At 48.3% G+C, this 19,242-nt stretch overlaps 7 protein-coding genes across 7 annotated transcripts; 4 read left to right on the forward strand and 3 right to left on the reverse strand.

Annotated features, from left to right (window-relative positions):
• Positions 1-303: 303 nt before the first annotated feature.
• I302_102780 (uncharacterized protein) lies at positions 304-2,091 on the forward strand (the record flags this gene model as incomplete). The annotated part of the gene is made up of 5 exons (XM_019188152.1): positions 304-881; positions 1,009-1,106; positions 1,211-1,508; positions 1,603-1,699; positions 1,810-2,091. 5 exons carry the CDS (start codon positions 304-306, stop codon positions 2,089-2,091), a joined length of 1,353 nt encoding a protein of 450 aa, XP_019051030.1.
• Positions 2,092-2,841: 750 nt separating this feature from the next.
• I302_102781 (uncharacterized protein) lies at positions 2,842-4,546 on the forward strand (the record flags this gene model as incomplete). Its single annotated transcript, XM_065869559.1, has 5 exons — positions 2,842-3,202; positions 3,461-3,570; positions 3,649-3,826; positions 3,913-4,414; positions 4,504-4,546. 5 exons carry the CDS (start codon positions 2,842-2,844, stop codon positions 4,544-4,546), a joined length of 1,194 nt encoding a protein of 397 aa, XP_065725631.1.
• Positions 4,547-4,902: 356 nt separating this feature from the next.
• Positions 4,903-7,276, reverse strand: I302_102782 (dihydroxyacetone kinase; the record flags this gene model as incomplete). Its single annotated transcript, XM_019188154.1, has 7 exons — positions 4,903-5,448; positions 5,525-5,610; positions 5,682-5,978; positions 6,088-6,286; positions 6,394-6,593; positions 6,704-6,859; positions 6,958-7,276. The coding sequence occupies 7 exons, from the start codon at positions 7,274-7,276 to the stop codon at positions 4,903-4,905; spliced, it is 1,803 nt and encodes a 600-aa protein (XP_019051032.1).
• A 575-nt stretch (positions 7,277-7,851) lies between these two features.
• I302_102783 (ribose 5-phosphate isomerase) lies at positions 7,852-8,815 on the forward strand (the record flags this gene model as incomplete). Its single annotated transcript, XM_019188155.1, has 3 exons — positions 7,852-7,870; positions 8,150-8,386; positions 8,544-8,815. The coding sequence occupies 3 exons, from the start codon at positions 7,852-7,854 to the stop codon at positions 8,813-8,815; spliced, it is 528 nt and encodes a 175-aa protein (XP_019051033.1).
• A 385-nt stretch (positions 8,816-9,200) lies between these two features.
• I302_102784 (uncharacterized protein) lies at positions 9,201-12,606 on the reverse strand (the record flags this gene model as incomplete). Its single annotated transcript, XM_019188156.1, has 9 exons — positions 9,201-9,397; positions 9,513-9,617; positions 9,688-9,780; positions 9,863-10,050; positions 10,165-10,205; positions 10,279-11,454; positions 11,631-12,059; positions 12,179-12,422; positions 12,497-12,606. The coding sequence occupies 9 exons, from the start codon at positions 12,604-12,606 to the stop codon at positions 9,201-9,203; spliced, it is 2,583 nt and encodes an 860-aa protein (XP_019051034.1).
• A 622-nt stretch (positions 12,607-13,228) lies between these two features.
• Positions 13,229-14,055, reverse strand: I302_102785 (uncharacterized protein; the record flags this gene model as incomplete). The annotated part of the gene is made up of 5 exons (XM_019188157.1): positions 13,229-13,286; positions 13,345-13,428; positions 13,488-13,556; positions 13,618-13,798; positions 13,947-14,055. 5 exons carry the CDS (start codon positions 14,053-14,055, stop codon positions 13,229-13,231), a joined length of 501 nt encoding a protein of 166 aa, XP_019051035.1.
• Positions 14,056-14,956: 901 nt separating this feature from the next.
• Positions 14,957-18,850, forward strand: I302_102786 (uncharacterized protein; the record flags this gene model as incomplete). The annotated part of the gene is made up of 10 exons (XM_019188158.1): positions 14,957-15,610; positions 15,671-15,827; positions 15,898-16,053; positions 16,118-16,581; positions 16,637-16,729; positions 16,781-16,896; positions 16,954-17,267; positions 17,318-17,641; positions 17,748-18,343; positions 18,407-18,850. The coding sequence occupies 10 exons, from the start codon at positions 14,957-14,959 to the stop codon at positions 18,848-18,850; spliced, it is 3,318 nt and encodes a 1,105-aa protein (XP_019051036.1).
• Positions 18,851-19,242: the final 392 nt, after the last annotated feature.

Raw genomic sequence — 19,242 nt, forward strand, 5'->3', positions numbered from 1 at the left:
ACTTGTGGTGATAGCTATACTATATGACTATCAAGATGGATCAGACGTATCAGATTGGATTTGTCGCTCACGAGAAATCTCGAAATCTCAGAAAGGTGAACTCGAAGATAGACATAGACCATGAGACGAGTCACCTGAATATCTTTTTGATTTATTTATTTCCAATTTATCCCAGAATTTCAGTCCACAGCTATGTCCACTTTGCGTATCCATGCATTGCTTATACTTTTAACGGTATATATTGGTTCTCCAAGCATAATTTACTACAACTCATCAACTCCCCTCGTATACAAACCCACCAAGATGTCAGGAGATCCATCCTCATCCAAGAAATCAGGTAGAACACCCGAACAACAAGCTGCAAGAGATGCACGAAAGGCAGCGAAATTAGCAGCCAAGGCGTCAACTTCCACTGCCTCCGACGAGACCCCAGCTCCTACAACAGAAGTCGAAGGCGAATCATCCAAGAAACGAAAACGAATCGTGCCGGAATCCGAAGAGTTAGAGATCGACGTATCTCTCGCCGCACCGCTGTCCAAAGCAGAGCTCAGAGCCCAGCGCAAGAAAGCCAAGCGTGGAGAAGAAGTAGAAATGGTCAAGAGGGAGTATGAGAAACCTGATAAACCTTCTAAAGACCCCAAAGCCCAGGGCGATGGGGCGGACGAGAAAGCCGAGGGAGGAATAAATGCTGGAGCAGGACCAGCGGGGAAAAGACAGAATTCAATCTGGATAGGCAATTTGTCTTTCAAAACTACTCTTGAAAGTTTGACGGATTTCTTTGAGAGGAATATCACCGAGGCTGGAGGGGCGGGGAACGGAGCGATCACGAGGATTAATATGCCGAAGAAGAATTCGAGGGAGGGATTTGCGCAGAATAAGGGGTGAGTGGGGCTCTCTTGATCTGTCGTTCACCATCCCCATTGGAGGGAGAAGCAAAAATGTACTTGTTTTATCTGTGGGAGTATTGTTTCACGTGTGGTAGCTGATGTCGTATCTGAACTTGTGTAGCTTCGCATATGTCGACTTTAGGACTCCCGAATTGCAGGCTTTGGCTGTGGGGTTGAGTGAGAAGTTCTTCGAGGGGAGGAAAGTATTGATCAAGAAAGGTATGTTGTCCATCTTACTGTCCACCTGATCATAAATGCACATCTTCTTTATCTTCTGCTGAATTTTTTTGGACCCTTGCTAATCCACTCTCTCAACCCAACAGGAGACGACCACGCCCCAACACCCAACGCTCGTACACCCAAGCCCCTATCAACCAAAGCAGAAGACCTCGGTTCCTCGTCCCGTCGACCCGAGACTTCTTCATTGTACATGGGTAATCTTCCCTTCGACGCGACGGAACTGGCTATTCGAGATTCGATAGAAGAGAATGCCGTGGAGAGAGTAAATCCCACCGAGGAGGAGACGGAGGAGTACGAGGGGATAGGCGAGAGAGGAGGGAAGAAGAGTGGGTTAAAGAAAGTTAGGTTGGGCGCTTTTGAAGATACTGGGAGGTGTAAGGGGTGAGTCGGCTCTCTTATTGGTCTTCTGCGGCACTGCAGGAGATGTACAAAATGATGTCGCTGATGGCTGATCATACTTCTCAACGTGATGTAGCTTCGCATTCTTAGATTTCATCTCTACCCGTCATGCGAAAGTTGCGTTGGCGAATAGGAAGAATCATTATTTCAATGGAAGGCGGTTGACCGTTGAGGTGAGTATTGTATTTACTATTCCTCTTTGCAATCTTAGCCAACTCAAGCATCATGTACATATCTCTCAAGCTTTGTCCACTCCAGCTGATAACTCTATCCTATTGTTCAGTTCGCATCAGAAGAAGCAGCCAAACGAAGCGGAGGGAGATCCAAACCCAAGATCGGAGGTGATAAACCCAAGAAATTCTATGAATCGACCCCCGCATCTGGTGAGACTCTTACGGAACAGGATGGTATAGCGGAAGATGCCCCGAGCGAGAAGAAGAACGATAAGAGGGGCAAGAAATGGGAAGTCACAGGTCGACCGAGGCCTGGTGCGGCGCTGGCTATGGCCAAGAGGGAGAATGTGGGGATCGTTGAAGGGGAGGGTAAGAAGATTACTTTTGATTAGGCTTGTTACGTTTATTTGGGTCCTGTCTCGCATTTTTTTTCTATCCTTGGGTGTCTTTCATACACTGTATATATTCCATGCATGCACTGTACATTCCATTATTGTCGGAACATGAGCATGCCATGCACAAAAGTGATACTTCGCTCATGAATCTTACCATGGAATTGAAGATTAGGAGACCCCATGTAGCCCAGCGGTCTAATCTTGTAATGACGATTACGATTGTCTGTCAACGTGCGAAATCATTCCTAATAACCATTACAATTCCACTGTGAGATGAGTAATAAGGTTCGCGTGGTGCATGTTAGCAATAATGCTTCAAACCCTTATATCATCCTACGTCTCCGTTGTTCTATCTTTATCTTTCTTCCTGGTGTTATCGCTTCCTAGATCATCATTGATACCCACATCTCCACGGATCTTAACGTGCATACCCCGTCTACTTGGTCAGAGATAGCCAAGGTCAAAGGAGATACTAGAAAAACTAGATTAGCATACAGTCCACCGCAAAGCAAGACAAAGACGATCATCACGTCTTTCATCCACTTCTTGCCCAAAGTGTGGGCCTGGGATATAGACTATAAGAGCCCGGCGATCCGTTGAGGACGCTGGGGCGGTATTGTAAGTGTACACTCGCCTCTATCACAAATCCTCCTCTATGTCTGCCAGCAGTGGTATACCCAATCACCTTCCCAAGAAAAGAAGATCAACCTAAAGATTGATAAGCTCACACCTCTTCCCCTCACAGCGATGTCCCCTTCCTCCTCCTCATCATCAAGAGAACACCTCCCATTCCCACACAATCATGTCACCATCCCACCCCAATTCCACTCCATGATCGCCGGAGCAGGTGCAGGCCTCGTAGCAAGCATCACCACCTGCCCTCTCGACGTCGTTAAGACCCGCTTGCAAGCCCAGCATATACCGAAGGGAGCGGAGGGGTACGAGTCTGTCTCGGTGATTATCTCTAAGATTTGGAGGTCGTCCGGTCCCAAGGGGTTTTATAGGGGGCTGGGGCCTACGTTGGCTGGGTATCTGCCTACGTGGGGGATATATTTCACGGTGTATGATCTGGTTAAGGATCGGTTGGGGGGGTGGAACGCTAGTCATGGTGAGTACTATGATCGGGTGTGGGAGACTGGTAGATGTGCAGGAGAGCATGGTGGATCGGGGGACGGAGGTCATCCTAAGACGCGGAGTGTGGTGGCTAGGGAAGGTAGTGGATTACACATAGCAGGCGGTTGGCATGGCATTCAGAAGTCGACAATATGACTGTCGCTTCAAATTCAGATTTGATGGGTGTTGTCGGGTCAAGGGATGTCAGAGAGTGAAGGGGACCCTGCTTACCACCTCTTACCCCCTCCCATAGGCCCACTACAAGGCAACACAGCCATAGTCCACATCTTCGCAGCTATGACAGCAGGAGCGACCGGAACAATCATGACAAATCCTCTGTGGGTGGTGAAAACAAGGTTCATGGTGGGTTCACATCAGCTTTGCAATCCAATGACATCTTGAAAGAGGGATCAAGCTGACTTGATTTATCTTGAATCACAGGCCCAGGCAGGAACGACAGACCCTTCGTCGCGGTATCGCACGACCATAGGAGCCATACGGTCTATATACCGGACGGAGGGGTTTAGAGCGTTCTATAAAGGTCTGCTACCGTCGTTAATGGGGGTCAGTCACGTTGCGGTGCAGTTTCCGCTGTATGAGAAAGCGAAGTCATGGGCAGGTGAGTCTATGGCAGGAAAGAGAATATCACAAGTAGACGACATTCGTGTTCAGACCAGCTGACATTATGCCTTTTTCATTTCTCAGACTCCGATAACGGCGATCATTCCTCTTTACCCCCCACGACCATCCTAGCCTGTTCAGCATTCTCCAAAATGATAGCATCGATATGTACATACCCTCACGAAGTCCTCAGGACAAGATTACAGATACGCAAATCCTCTTCCTCTTCTTCTGGTGCAGTAGACACAGGAGGTGGTAAAAGCAAATTACACCCCCAATCCATTCCTACCAAGCCCTCATCCTCGCCCTTATCGTCCACAACGTTATATTCCCCCTTGGTAACAGGCAACCAACCTCCCCACCCTAATCTCCAACCACCTTCAGTGAATAATCCTATACCCAACCCTCTACCCAAGATAGATCCCAAACCACCATGGTACAAGCAGATTATCCATAAACCCCGAGCGGGAGGGGCGATAGATACCTTCTTACAGATAAAGAAGCAAGATGGATGGAGGGGTTTCTATAGGGGTTTGTCAGTAAATCTGGTTAGGACCGTACCGAATTCGGCGGTTACTATGTTAACGTGAGTGATCATTTTTCAATTCAATGGTTTCCATTTCCATTTCTACAATGGAGTAGTATAGATGCTGATTAATCATATATATTTTACAGGTACGAACTCATCATGCGTAGATTATCATCATTCTCAGATTAATAGACCTACTTATCTTGTTTACCAATAATAATGCATATACAGCTGAACAACGGATAGTCTATCTATTATCTGAGCTAGTGAGACTCAGAATGGCTTATCGAAACACATGAAAACAGCGGTGAAGTATCTCCAGCATAATCCATTTCCTCACGAAGGTCACGGTATGGACTGCTCACACCAGAAGTCAGAGCCAGCCACGAAGATTGCGTCAAAAATCACTAACAAGTCATAATTTATCGGTAAAGATGCATGTTCCAAATTAAGGACGCTGACCAAGAATTAAGAACCAAGAGATATAGAACCAAAATCAACTCCCACCACTCATTACCTATCACCTATCTGACCTAAGACCCAGATCAACTAAAAACCTTGCCCAAAGCCTTAATAACCTCCACAAAAGCCATCGCCCCCGGATCAGGCGGCATCTCCCCCCTCTCCGCTCCCGTCCCCGCGTAAGCCGCTCTACCCATCTTAGCCTCCTGCTTGATCGTGTTCTCACCCCCCTTTACACATTCCTGAACCGCCTTGCCGAGGTTGTTGCTCGATGCGAGGGTCTCAGCAAAGGGAATGAGAGAATCCATGACTGTCCTATGTCCTACTCTAGCGGCAGTACGCTGTTGGAGTGTGTCCAAAGCCTCGCTCACGATCTTACCGAAGAATTCCTCGTTCACCGCTACGTCGGGGTTGGCCTCTGCATATTTGATGAGCGAGGTGGTCAGACCAGCTAGGAAGATTGAGAAGATCGCTCCGAGGGTTCCGCCCATTGAGTCGTCGATTACCTGCGTGAGGGTTCGGAAAAGCTCGACGAGATCGCCATTTGATCCTAGGCCTTTTCGGAGGGATGAGAGAACGCCTTTGGCTCCGAGGGCACAGGTTTCACCGCAGTCGCCGTCGCCTACGATCTATACGGGGTGTAGAAGGTCAATTCAGGTAATCTTGTGATTATGTACAGGAAGGAGGAAGAGGGATGTCACTCACTGTATCCCATTTGGTCAATTGCGGTTCCAAGGCTAAGACGTTCTCTGCGGCAGTCTTCATAGCTTGTTGGATCGGTTTGGGGTCGACTAGAAATAGAATGGAGTCAGTTCAGTCTGAGTCTGTCCTGGTCCAGGACCGAAGGGAGATGTACACTCACCAACCAACTTGGCTCCACCAGTATATACCTCCTCTTTCTCCTCCTCCACCTCTGTGAATGCATCTTCCCTCTTCCTGCACCTGAGGTTAGCAGGTAAAGGATATCGCTGAGCGGTAGCGGGCCATGCGGGGGAGTTGTGCGGTGCGTCGAGTAACTCCAAGAGTTTCGAGGTAGATACGAAGGAGTTTTCGTCCGCGACGTTGGTGAGATTCAGGAGGGAGAGGGAGATACCGGGCATGTTCATTGAGCCCATGAATGGACCTTGGAGTATTCGGACGGGGATGATATCTCGGGATTCTAGATGACAGGTCAATATCAGTCAGTCTGCCCATATCCACATTTGAAAAGAGGGATTGACACGATATGCGAATCCTAGGCTGAATAGATGGGATGGTACTGTACTTACCGAGTTGTACCAACACTTCATCAACAACCGCACCCATCTCCAACTCGCTCATTCCTCCCATGTTGTTTACTAGCAGTACCAACTCGTCGCCCTCTTTGAACTTTACGAATGATCTCTCAGGATCATCTTGCTTGAGCAGCAGGTCGAGAAGCTTGGTGATTAGTTCTTCGGGACCTGGTTGAGCGATGTTGAATACTCCCTGTGTCGTCCCGTTCGTTAGCTCCTTTTCCCTTCTATCTGCACACAAAAGGTGCTGGTGTGGACACAGAGGGTCTGCGTATTCTATATTGATGCAAGAACACTCACAGTCTCGTTGTGCAACCCTAAACCAATCTCACATCTACCTTCCTCGATATGCCAATCCCCATCCCCGCTTCGTCCAGGTACATGACAGTGATCCAACGCAACAGCTATTGAAGCTGTGTTGGAGGATAACGATCGGCCAAGTGGGACGAGCTCGTCAAATGACATGTCTGCTTCGGAGCCTGCTCCCATTATCTTGCACACTGAATCAATAAACAATCAGGAGGTCAGTCAAATCAGCTTTTGCGGTGACAACAAGGCTAAAGGATGATCCAGATGATGGATTGTTTCGCTTCGCAAAAATCGCACTCACCCAAAGTGATACCTGCTAAACATCTTCTTCCTAGGTATTTCCCCCTTGATCTGGGTACAGATACGTCGTCACCAACTACGACCAGTTCGACATTCTTGGCTCCAGCAGATTGGGCCATGAGTCTTGCAAGGCCGAAATGGAGATTATCACCGGTGTCTTATTATCCCATATAAATCAGATCAGCTTCAGTAGCCCCCTTGGTCCCGCTATACATTTCTTTCTTGCACGGGTACGAAGGAGATGGATGAACATACAATTAGTGATAATCAAGATAACCCCCTTCTCACTCCCTACCATCTTAATCGCAGCATTAACCTGCCTAGCACTCGGACTAGCAAAGACATCCCCAGCGACGCTCGCCGACAATAAACCCTTGCCCACGAACCCAACTGTGCCCGGCTCGTGTCCTGATCCACCACCGCAGATCAAAGATACCTTCGATGAATCATGGTCCGCTCGATAGACTACTTTGAGGGAGGGGATGAGGTTGAGATATGGGTTGGAAGCTACCAGTCCACGGAGAGAACGGAAGACTAGGGTGGTATGGTCTGGGAAGATGTGTCTGTCTGTCATTGCCAGTAGGATTGAACTGTGTATGGATGGGTATTGGTGTTGGTGATGAGATGATTATTGGTTACAGCTTGAACAGATAAAGATGAGTACTAGTAGTGTAAATCAGAAATTCTCGCTTGAAATTAAGATAGTTGTTACCAATCTGCTGTTACCGCTCATATCATCCCGGTACAATGTCGCTTCCCATCCACGAGGACAATACTCTCTTCTCTCCCACTGGGCAGTATCTTCACTCGTAGTACGCATCAACACAGTATACACTTTGCCATCAGATGACTTCCGTAAATCGTGCATACAACCTCCACACAACCACACACTCGGCCCCATCCCCGCTCATTCCTTTCAGGAACAGACAGTCAACCGGTCCGTGCTAGTGCATGGTATTCAGGGTTTGATTAATGTTATCTCCATTATTATTCCGGATGGTACCTCTACCCGGAACGATTTTGAAATGCAAGGAATCATATGATCATGCTCTCGGTCCGATATTCTTCCAGGTATAGCTACGTACTGTCATGTAGTAGAGGTGCTGTGTGCTACACCATGTATGGTACAGACTAACCTGAGGGGTGGCAATGTCTGACCGAAAGACAGGTGACCTTCGGGTTTGGATCTGACGTCGTTGTGTATGAACTTTCTAGGACATCATTGGAAAAACAAGTAGAAGTCAAGAATATCATTTTCATTACTACTTGTCAAAACTAGCATTAGCTTCACCTTTGAAAAACGAAACTCAAGTCAGACCAAGACAACAAGTTCCAGCTAAAACACAAGTAAGTCTCATATCTCCCTGCCTCGTCCTCCAGTGGAGGCAGCATCTCACAACGCAGGCGTAAGAAGCTCAAGCACTGATCGTATCACTTGTACACGCAGTGTCCCAGCCACCCTACACCATCGTCCTAGCATGCGACGACGCAGGACACGACTACAAATCTACTCTCAAATCCCTCCTCGAAGCTGACAAGAGAGTGAAAGGCGTGATAGACGTGGGAGTACACAAGAATGACGAAGGGAAGATTGAGAAGACGGCGTACCCCCATGTAGCTGTTGATGCTGCTAGGAAGATTATCAATGGGGAGGCGGATAGGGGGTTGTTGGTTTGTGGGACTGGTGAGTGTTACTTTCCCGAATGAGCGGAGCGAGTGAGGGGGAGTGAGGAGAGTATCCGCGAGAAGAGGGCAGGATGATCATATATCTTACACATCTATCGTTGACTTATTACAATCGAGAGTCTCGTCCACTCGCTGACGCTCGTGCAATCATCTAGGAATGGGCGTAGCCATCTCCGCCAACAAAGTCCCCGGTATAAGAGCATCGGTAGCCCACGATTCCTTCTCTGTCGAACGACTCATCAAATCCAACAACGCCCAGATCCTGTGCCTGGGCCAACGAGTGATAGGTATAGAGGTAGCTAAGAAGCTGGTCTCGGAGTGGTTGGGGCACACGTTCGATCCGCAATCTGCTAGTAACGATAAGGTCAAGAATATACATGATTATGATGGGTATGAGTATGAGGCTGTCCCTGGGGGGTGTAGTTAGGTAGTTTTGGTTTCATGCATTCCTTCTTGTGTCTTGCTTGTATGTTCTGGTGGTCTTACTTGCAGATGAATGGATTACTCAGGTATCGGACATGCTCAGTCAACTCAGATATGGGATCATCATTGATAAGCTTGAGATTCATGTTATTGCATTGTACAAGGTGTACGAGTATATTCCCAAATTATCATATTATTCATTCAACAACAATTTATCTGGTGTCCATTCCTAAGCACTCCGTTGATCCTATTATACCAATATCATACGATCCCTTTGATTCTCTTTCCGAATGATGCTTTATCTCGATCTTTTTGCTCTCTCACATGCTTTCCTTCGTTCATCTTGCCCATATACCTCCCATCGACACATTCCCTCCTACTCCCCCAAGCTACACCTTCCCGCTCCCCGGCGTCCCATCCCCATCACTCCCTTTCATCATCCCAAACGAGCTGCTTCCGCTCGTCTCGCCTATCCCGTACCCCGCACTGGAAGCTAACAATCTCTCGAGGTCTAAAGTATCGGCAGGTGCGAAAGACATGTTCTGGACGGTGTAGCCTGACATCAGATCGGCGAGCCAGAGAGGGGCTTTGGGGATAAGGGGATCAGTATAGATCACTCAGAGATAGTGCACCTTAATGACAAACTTATGATGTGGAGGCCGTGATGAGGTGCGGTTGTGTTGCTGAAGGATGTCACTCACTCGGTCCAGAGGTCGAAAACGAACTGCTCCGCTTCTCACTTCGCGCTATTGATTCTCTGAGGGAAGTCTCCGTATGAGCAGCGACGTTTGAAGGGTGTTCACGGTCTGCGCGGCAGGGATGTCAGTCCAGCTATTTCGATCTTTGATGATTTGTATATGGTACATGAGAACTCACCAGTCGTGAACCTCCTCAACAACCCCGTATCAGGCAACGAAATGAACGTCTTCTTACTCGCTCTTCTCGAGGTCGATCTAGGAGAGCCGGAACCTGACACACACAATCCATCGATTGATCAGACTCATTCCATCACAATCGTAAGACTCGAGTGATCGCACGACGCTCCACTCACGTTTCTCCAATATCTGCGCGACGTACGCCGCCCCAGCCCAATAATCCTCCATCCGCTGAATAGCGTTCAACAAAGCTTGGAAATTCTGCTTCGCCATGGATAGCATCAGTATGTCCGTGGCGTTGGTTTGGGACGATGGGTCGGATGAGGATATTGCGAGGGATCGCATCTCGTGGATGAATGCCATGCTAGGATGACCAAAGGGAATTAGCTCGACGTGATACATGATGTAGGATCTGATTGCCATTACGATCATGATGGTAGACGTGGATTTGGAATGGCAGGAGGGAAATTTCACTCACGCTCCTACGAATAACGGTTGAGTGAGGTAGGGCGATGATGTCTACATATTCACGAAGATAAACAGTCAGCCCCATACCCCATGTCTAATCAATCTGTGTGGGGGATGCACCCACATAACTATTCGAATCCACCAAATCTGCAAAGACCATACACTCGCAGATCTGTCTTGAGCTCGCCAAGCTCAGCTGGACATTCCTATCCATCGACTTGTTCAACGGCGTCTCAATCCCACTTGGGCTCTTCAGCAGCTCGGGATGATACACCAATGCCAGGACAGAGTTCGCCCATAGATGGAGGGCAAGGAAGGTCCCCCCGTGTCCTCGCATATGTTGATGCTTGAAGTTCTCCGCTGACCATTTGAGCGAGTCGGGGAGGTTCGAGTAGAATTGGATTAACCTGAGTTTCAAATCTGCCAGTAGTTCAGGTAACGGTTCGACGGTATTGACCAATGTCCTTGATTTGCCTCTTCTGCCATTCAGGACGTTCGATATTCGTCCGCAGATGATCATGAGTTTCACGAGCTGGACGAAAGGCACAGGTTCGATCTGCTCTAATGGCGAGTTGGGCAGGTTCCTAGCTGGATCAGGGAAGAAATCTTCATCTGTAGGTAAGGGGATTTCAATGATATCTTCTGGTATAGATGCTGGTCGACCGGTCGCGAACGCTATGATCCGATCCGAGACGAACAGAGACCAAAATAACAGTCTCGTCCTGATCAGGTGCGCGGGGGACTCGTACATCTCCGAAACCTCATGTATACCCAGGTCAATGGCCATCCGGATAGACATGCCGGAATACTGCCATAGTCCACTCTCGCTATTCTGCCCGTAGTTGCTCCACGCCAAGAACAGCAGACCAGTGACCACGTCCGAAGTGGGCAGATGCAAGAGCGGTACGATCAGTTCCTGTGCTTTGGCAATGAACGGTGCGGACGCCACCGAGGGATCCTTGGAGGGGGAGAACCTCGCTCCGAGAGAACATATACAGCAGGCTAGGAATTGAGACATCGTGCCTGTCTCGAGACGCTCGAGCATGCGCTGGTGGCTTGTCGAGGGGAAATGCTGGGAACAATGTTTGAGGAAGAGCGATAATAGCGGTTGGAAGATGTGCAGGTGCGGCATACCGTTCTCGTCGAACAGGTCGGAAGAGGGGGTGACGTATGATACGGGAGATTCCTCTTCGCCTGGCTGAGGGGCTGGAGCAGCCATGGGGGACTCGGCGGAACGAGCACGTCGTTGCAGTTTGAGGGATATTCGGTTGACCCCTGGGTGGATCGCTGTGGACCCGGACTGGTGATGATGAGTGGTGCGTTAGCATTGATTGAGCAATTGGTGAATCAAGCACGGAATATCTCAGTCTATCATGATGCGTGGAAAGGCTATAGGTCCGAGACTTTTGATAATACTCTCTCTCTCTACTGTACCTCCCACAATCTAATGCCTGAAGAGGAACACTGCAAACTCACAAATCGATAATAGAACAATTCCAGATCCTTGTCCTCCTCGGGATTCCCATTAATAAACGCCATCTGGTCCTCCAGCGCATTCGCCAATCTGAGATCAGCAGAAGGCGACCAATCGGTAGGTAGTGTCAACCCCAGGTCGGTCATCGAGGTTGCCCCCGGTGGTGCTAGGGAGGGTATCATCGATGCGTCCATATGATGATTTGTCGGGAAACTCGTCATTCCCATAGATACGTTGTTGGTCCCATTACCACTTCCGTTAAGATCGGTGGGCCAAATGTAGTTGTTCGTACTTGAGGGGTCGGCAAAGTTCCATAGGTCGTTTGTGGGGTCGATCGTCAGGGAGTCGTTGGAGAAGGATGTATTGGGGTCTGGTATGGACGACTGTATTTGTGTTTGCGTCTGGGTCTGTACTTGCGACTGGGACTGGGACTATGTAGGGCGGATTTTCAAATCAGTTACATGGCTCTCTTATTGGTTCGTGATTCGATCTCATTCGGTTAGGGGTTCAAGAAGAGGTTTGACCGGTTGATAGTCAAGACAACACTCACAGCATCACCTATAACCCCCTCTCCCGATACCTTCTCCTTCGCCCTAGCCTCCTCCATCTGCTTCTTCGTCCTCTTCTTTGCCCTTGACGTAGGCCACTCGCACTTGACATTCGCCTTTGTACATCCCTCGCAGGTCGGTTTAACGCCATTACACCGTATCCTCTTTGATCGACAGTAGAAACACGCCAGCTGTACTCGGGTAGGTTCGGAGGACGATTCTCTCCTATTACGCTTCTTGTTGCTCCTGCATATACCGCCCATGACAAAGGATGGATGATCAGTTGACCGAAGTAGATGAAACATCCTTGTGGAACTCACGAAGGAGGGGATGAAGGCCCGGCCTCTGCCTCTGCTTCTACCTCTTCTCTCTCCTGAGATGGTTCTGGTTCGATGGTATAGTCGAATTGGGTTGTATCGCCCGTGCCCATATTGCTGCTTGTGTAATTCATTGTCGGTGTATGAACCACTCTGATGTGGGATATGTATGCTGTTTTTGATTGATGATTTTGCGATTTACAAGGATGAAACATGAATAATGATATGTACTGTATGATATGTATGTGATTATGATTTGATCATGTGCATACGAATAAGGTGAGAGATGAGAGATGATCCCGGGTAAATCACTCCGATAACGTACTGTACAACACATAGATGCAACATCGCCTATTGTTAAAAGGTTATAAGCAGCTTATACTTTGGTTTTGTCTACATTGCTCATATGCTCATTACACTCGAATTCACATAGATGATTCATAGCTTCAACTTTCGTCGTCTCTTTCTAAAATAATTGAAAAAGGGTTGTTCTGATGGATGGTTTGATTTGGTGTACATATAAGGGGGTGGAGAGGGAGAAAAAAGAGATTCATCATCAAATATATGAACACCCGGAAAAGATACCTTCACTCTCTTGGAAGGGAAAGAATAGACTATAATACAAAAGGAAAGAGACTCTGGTGTCACCATGAGGAAGACGATTGATTTATCGACTACGATGATACACTGGTGATCAGCACCCACCACCCAAAGGAGAGGGAGGAATGCCAAGACTCACTCTTCAGCCCATTCGTTCTCTTTTCTAATTTGTTCTTCCTCCTCGGGAGTGAAGCTGTGATGGGGTATTGTCAGCATCGCGACTCGAACGGGGTATGCAAGGGACTACTCACTCATTGGTGATGTTGAAGAGCTTTCTAATCTCCTCGGGGGTCTTTCCTTTGATCATGTTGGCTACGGTTTTACATCCGACATCGCTAACCACACACATCTTCTTGTCATTTTACATCTTACACATAGTGCTAGGTGAACTTACAGAAGAGGTTTGATATCGAGATAGTTGGCAGCGAGGATAATCTCAAAGAGCATCTCTTGGTCAACTTGGCTATTGTTCAGTTCATCGCGTCAGCTCTCACAATCCTTCTCTCACGTGGGTAAACACTCACATCCATCTGGCATCCCATTCACCAATCTCACTGGTCTTTCTTCTCGAGTCATCCGCATCGCTCGAGTCGGCAGCTGGGAGAGGTTCGTTCTTGTGGTGATCGCAGTATTCGAGAATCTTGGTGAGCACCGAGGAAGAAACGTTGGGAAGTGGGATTGCTTGTCCCTCTTGTTCTCCGAGATCTGTGCGTGGAAGGTTTTAGTTAGTTTCCATGGTGGGGATACGGTGGATATTTTCAGGTGAAGCCTTCATCCCCCTACGGTTTACATGCTCTGAGAAGGGTGGATGATGATGGTGTCATGAGAGTGAGAGAATAGATGATGAACTCACCTTCCATCATTGATTTGATCATTGCTGATCGCTCAGCGACAATCTTCTCTACGGTGAATTGCTCATCATCTGAGGTTTGGAGAATGACCTGTTGTTTCTTGTCTGACATAATGATGATGATTTCTTCGCAGTGTGTCTCTGTGAGGTGAGGTATATGAGGTGAATCTCCTGATGGATGAATGTCAATGTCGATGATGATGAGAGGTACAGAGGGAGGAAGGAATGACAACCAAGGTTGATGCATGTCATCTATTGTCATCAATGGTACACTGATCCTGTGCTGGACGGGTGAAACGGAGTTGATCCCAATCTCCGGATAGTCAGCCTGATAACGCCAATCAGCGAATCGCGTGATGTGGCACTTTCTCTTCATCACAAATACAAGCTTGTAAAGTGTAAGAGTGAGTTACTACTATTTATGTATGTGTGTATGCATATGCCTATATATAGTCACACCATGTTAATATATCATCTCATCAGCTCGGGTAGTTGCTTGCACTTGTGCAGCTCACTCCGTCGTTCCCATCGTACAGTAATTATCGTCTTCATCTCTCCGTCTGCAACTGGGATGCGCTTAAGCATAAGTTAGGTTACATACCTTGCCTCCACTATCCACACTCCATTTCAATTCCAATTCTAATTCCAATTCAGTTCCCAATTCAGTTGCCGGTCTAAATACGTCGCCTCTTCTCTCTTTCTACTATTCAATCTTGCTCTCCTCTCCTCTTACACCACTAGAAAACAAAATCATTCTACATGACTACATAATCATCATTCATCCCAATCCATCACTCGGCATACATACATACATACATCCTTGATTCTCTATCTTCCCATGGATGGCTTCTCGTAGACAGTGTTTGTTAACAACTTTCAGCTGATATGAGTGTGATTCGTCATTAAAAACAAGTGATCCCATTGATCATTACTCCGATCACCTGATACCCCTACTGCTACAGCTACCGCTGCTATTACTACTACTGTACCCACCTCACATTCCTCACTTCGTCATGTCAAATCAGAACCAGAATACATACAAACTACCACCATGGCTCAATCACAACGATCAAGCTCCACCCGGATGGATACCCACTTGGAATAGTACTCCGATGAACTCGAGCGCAAGTGCCAACACCGCAGGACCAGGTGACCACCCTGCCAATCGTCCTCAGGATAATCCACATTGGCAACCTGGTCAAATAGAAACTCCCATTCCTACCCCTGCGACCTCTCATTCTGGTCCATCGAAGCTACCACAATCCCCAACAAGGAATCCATCCCAGAGACAGCAGCAAGAACGCCATGAACAATTACACCAGCCCCAATATTATGATCAGGCGTTTGCTCGACCTTTCGCTTCCTCCTCATCCTCTTTCAACGAGCGAAATCTCCCACCTTTACAGACGTCAACTCCGTCGTCAAGCAAGGCGTCGAACCGTACATCACCCAAGACGTCCACTAATCAACCTACGCCAGTCAAGACGGATGCCGGAGAATCAGGTAAGGCGCAAACCGGTCAGGAAGGTAAGGGCGGTAAGAAGAGGAAGAGAAAATCACAAGCTGTAGTGGAAGGAGGTGATGATCAGCAGTCCTTGCCTTCGCTCTCGGAAGGTGACAAGGATAAAGAGAAGAGGACCAAAACGGGTAGAGCGTGTGATGCTTGTGTAAGTCCCATCTTGCTACAGAGAGACGAAACGAGCTTATAATGGTGTTGTCGATGTCAGCGGACCAAGAAGATCCGCTGTGATATCCTCCCTGCAGGTGATCTGCCCTCGGGACTGGACACTCAACCGATCTGCGCACATTGCAAACAGAACAATCTGGAATGTACTTTCTTCTTGCCTATCACTGAGACGAGGTTCAAGAAGAAACGTCAGGCTAGTGAGTGAAACTCCACATCGACTCCTGAAATGGCAAATCTATGCATTCTGACAACTATACCCATCAATAGCGAAAGATAGCCAAGATCCCGCCCATCCCCATTCCGGGCCAGTGGTGGTCAATGTTTCGAGCCAACAGAATAGAGGTAGTCCCGACACATACGACTATGAGAACGAGGGGGGAGGAGCAGCCAATACGGACGAAAAAGGCGGCGGGAGGGTAGAAGGTAAGTATGAAGCTAGTATGTACCTCGCCCGCTGCATAGCTCACTATTGACCGATGTATCATAGGCCCCACGTCTATCGCTTTCCTCTTACATACTACAATCCCCACGATCCCCTCTGAGGCATTTGATATGCGACATCACAATTCGTGGGAAGTCTTGGAAGATGGTAACGGGGTGATCAGAGTCAACGCCCCGCCGACCGCACCGGCTCATGCAGATGCAGATCCGACCGATCCTACTCGAGCGCATAATAGGCTGAACAAACCTATCTTGTCTGGTCAAACGATGTCGTTGTTGGTCAACGCATATTTCGACGAGGTAGCACCGCTCTTCCCCATCATATCGAGAGCGGAATTTGCAGCTAAGACCACACCGAGTCCACTCATGCTGTATTCGATCTGTGGCCTAGGAGCAACGAGAAGACAGTTTCCTAGGGAGATATTCGCGGGTGTCAGAGGGGTGATCAATGGGCTGCTGAGGAGTAATGATATTCTCAGCGACGCGAGGTTTGAGAACGTGCAAGCGCTGGTGAGTGTCGTGAGGTCGTATAGTGCAGACTATTTTGCTGATGTATCGCACGTAGCTTCTGCTGGCACAGGTGGGGGATCTCCACGCTCAACCTACAGCAGCCACAGCTAGTGCCTCCTTGATAAGGACTGGTGCGGCGATCCGTATGGTATGTCACCTTCCCTTCCAGATTGTTCCCCTTATGCTCACTCCGGTACAGGCACAAGACCTAGGATTACATCGAGAATCATCGTTGCGAGCTCAAGGGCCACAGGACTTAGCCTACGTCGAATTGAGAAGGAGAGTATGGGCAACTTGCGTAATAATGGACAGGTGGTAGGTGGATCTTTCCGCTTCGTCAGATTTTGTTAACCGCTGACCCTCCGAGCGTAGGTACGGCGCGGCACTGGGCATACCCCTTCTGGTGGATCTGCTAGATTGTGACGTACTCCTACCGGCCCCGTATGCAATCTCAATTTTGACCGAATCATCCGAATGGCCACTGGAACCGAGTTTTATGGCCCTCTCGGAGCACCTCAAACTGTCTATCCTCATTGGAAGGGTTTTGAAGATAATATACTCTCCTACGGGGCTAAAACACACCACCGATCCTCAACTGGCAGGCTTGGTGGGGGACATGGAGGAATGGAAAATACACTTACCTGAGCAGCTGCAGTTCCGGGGAAAGGAGAGTTCGCATGTTGCTGGTGAGTCCTTTCGTCACTACGTTGACCTGTGCTGATCAGCAACATGCTAGGCCTTCTCCATCTCGGGTACACCGCGCTTCAATTCCTATTCTGGCGAGTATTCATGCGAATCACCTACTCTTGCCCGCCCCATTTGACATTTTGCGTCGAGGTATCGCACTGGTCAAAGATGATCAAATGGTCAAGAGATGCTTTGGAATGGTTAGATGCGAATGATGATGCTCTCGATTCACTCTTCATCTTCCCTTATGCTGCGACTTCCTGTGCGTTGATTCAGTATCACACTTGGGCGAGAAGAGGGGATAGCGATGCGCTGGACACGCTCAAGTTGGTCAAGGAGACGGCTACGAGGTGGGAGCAGACCGTACAGCCCGGTGAGTTGGTCTTCCTTACCCTTGTGCTCCGTCACCATGTTGATTCGTTCAGAACTTTCTGCCAAGTTGTTTGGAAAGATGGCTGACTCACTGTCCGTTCTTGCAGATCAAATGTCTATCCGTCGCAAGACCTGCGAAACGATGACGCTTCTGTACGAAGCCGCGCTCAAGACCGACCCAGACAGCCTTGAAAATCGAATCGCCCCAAGACAACCTGCCAACCCCACTGCAGGAGTGATACCTCGTCAAGGCGTATTCAGCAAGGTTCAATTCAAGAAGGACGAGAACGTCAAAGGTGGTGGATTCTTCGTAGCGGAGAGTGAGGACGAGCGACAATTAACTGGATTGAATCAGAAGGATGTGATGCTGGCTTCCGAGATGTCGGACGAGCAGAACCAAGATTTGAGGGATCAGACTCATAATCGAGTTCGTCTAAAGGATAAACAGGTGGACGAAGCGGCCATCATTGAGGACCAGCAGGCTGCTCAAAGCCGTGAACAGCCCAAACAGCATCAGGGAGAAGGAGGCTATGAAGGACCTGGAAGTGCCTTGGAGGTATTGCAAAGCATGCCCAAAGGGTCGTACAATGTCAACCCTCTGATCGCTCAAGATGGAACGTATTCCAATGAGAGTATGAATTTCAACCAGTCGGAGGACAGTATGAACATGATGGCTGGAGGGATGATGGATATTACTAGGCAGGTGGGTGAGACGAAACGATTCGTACGCAGATATAATGCTGATAAGTATGGGATGGGACGATAGGCTCAACATTATCCGATGCCAAATTATCCTATGCAACCTCAGGAACTACAGCAATATCAACAATCACATCAGAACCATTTCCCTCCTCAACATGGTTCAGGGGGTAATCAAACCCAAAGTCAAAATCAGAATCACCTGTATGGACCACCCCAACAGGCACAATCGCATAATTTCCCTCACCACCTACAGCCCGGTCGTGATGATACTCCAGGGCAGAATCAGTCTTCAAATAACTTCGAATCCCACTACGCAACCTTTCCTCCAGGGTACTCTGGACCTTCCAGCGGACCTTCCGGCTCTGGCGGTACAGGTGGTCCAGGAGGGAACCTCGATCCGTCGTTCCTGGACAGTCTACCTGTTAGTACCTTCGATTGGGAGAGTTGGACGAATTATTTCGACAAGTTCTTGCCTTCTGCGAATCAGAATTTCGAGACCATGCAGTAGGTGGGCGGGGTGGTTGTTACTATACTGTGGGATTAGAAAAGGAAGAATAGGGTATGGTGATGGGTTTTTGGTCGACGGCGAAAGATTAGTTGGATTTTGAGACTGGGAATGGGAATGGGAATGGGAATGGGATGATACACTTGGTGTAGCCAATCAGAGGCAACCAATCAGAGACTGGTTGAGATGAAGAAAAAAGAGAAACATGATTACTTAGAAGATTTATTGTAAGTTTAGTGGGCGAGTCAAGCTTGAATATCAGTGGAGAGGGGAGGGCTTCGATTTGAGCTCAGATGGGATGTTGTGGCATTGGGATGATCATTAAGGTGTATGATCATGTCATTAGTCAGTTGCCAGTTGTGCATTATACGTATAATCTTAGTATATTATTCTTT

Source organism: Kwoniella bestiolae, chromosome 1 (assembly GCF_000512585.2).
Source record: "Kwoniella bestiolae CBS 10118 chromosome 1, complete sequence".
Classification (NCBI taxonomy): Eukaryota; Fungi; Basidiomycota; class Tremellomycetes; order Tremellales; family Cryptococcaceae; genus Kwoniella; species Kwoniella bestiolae.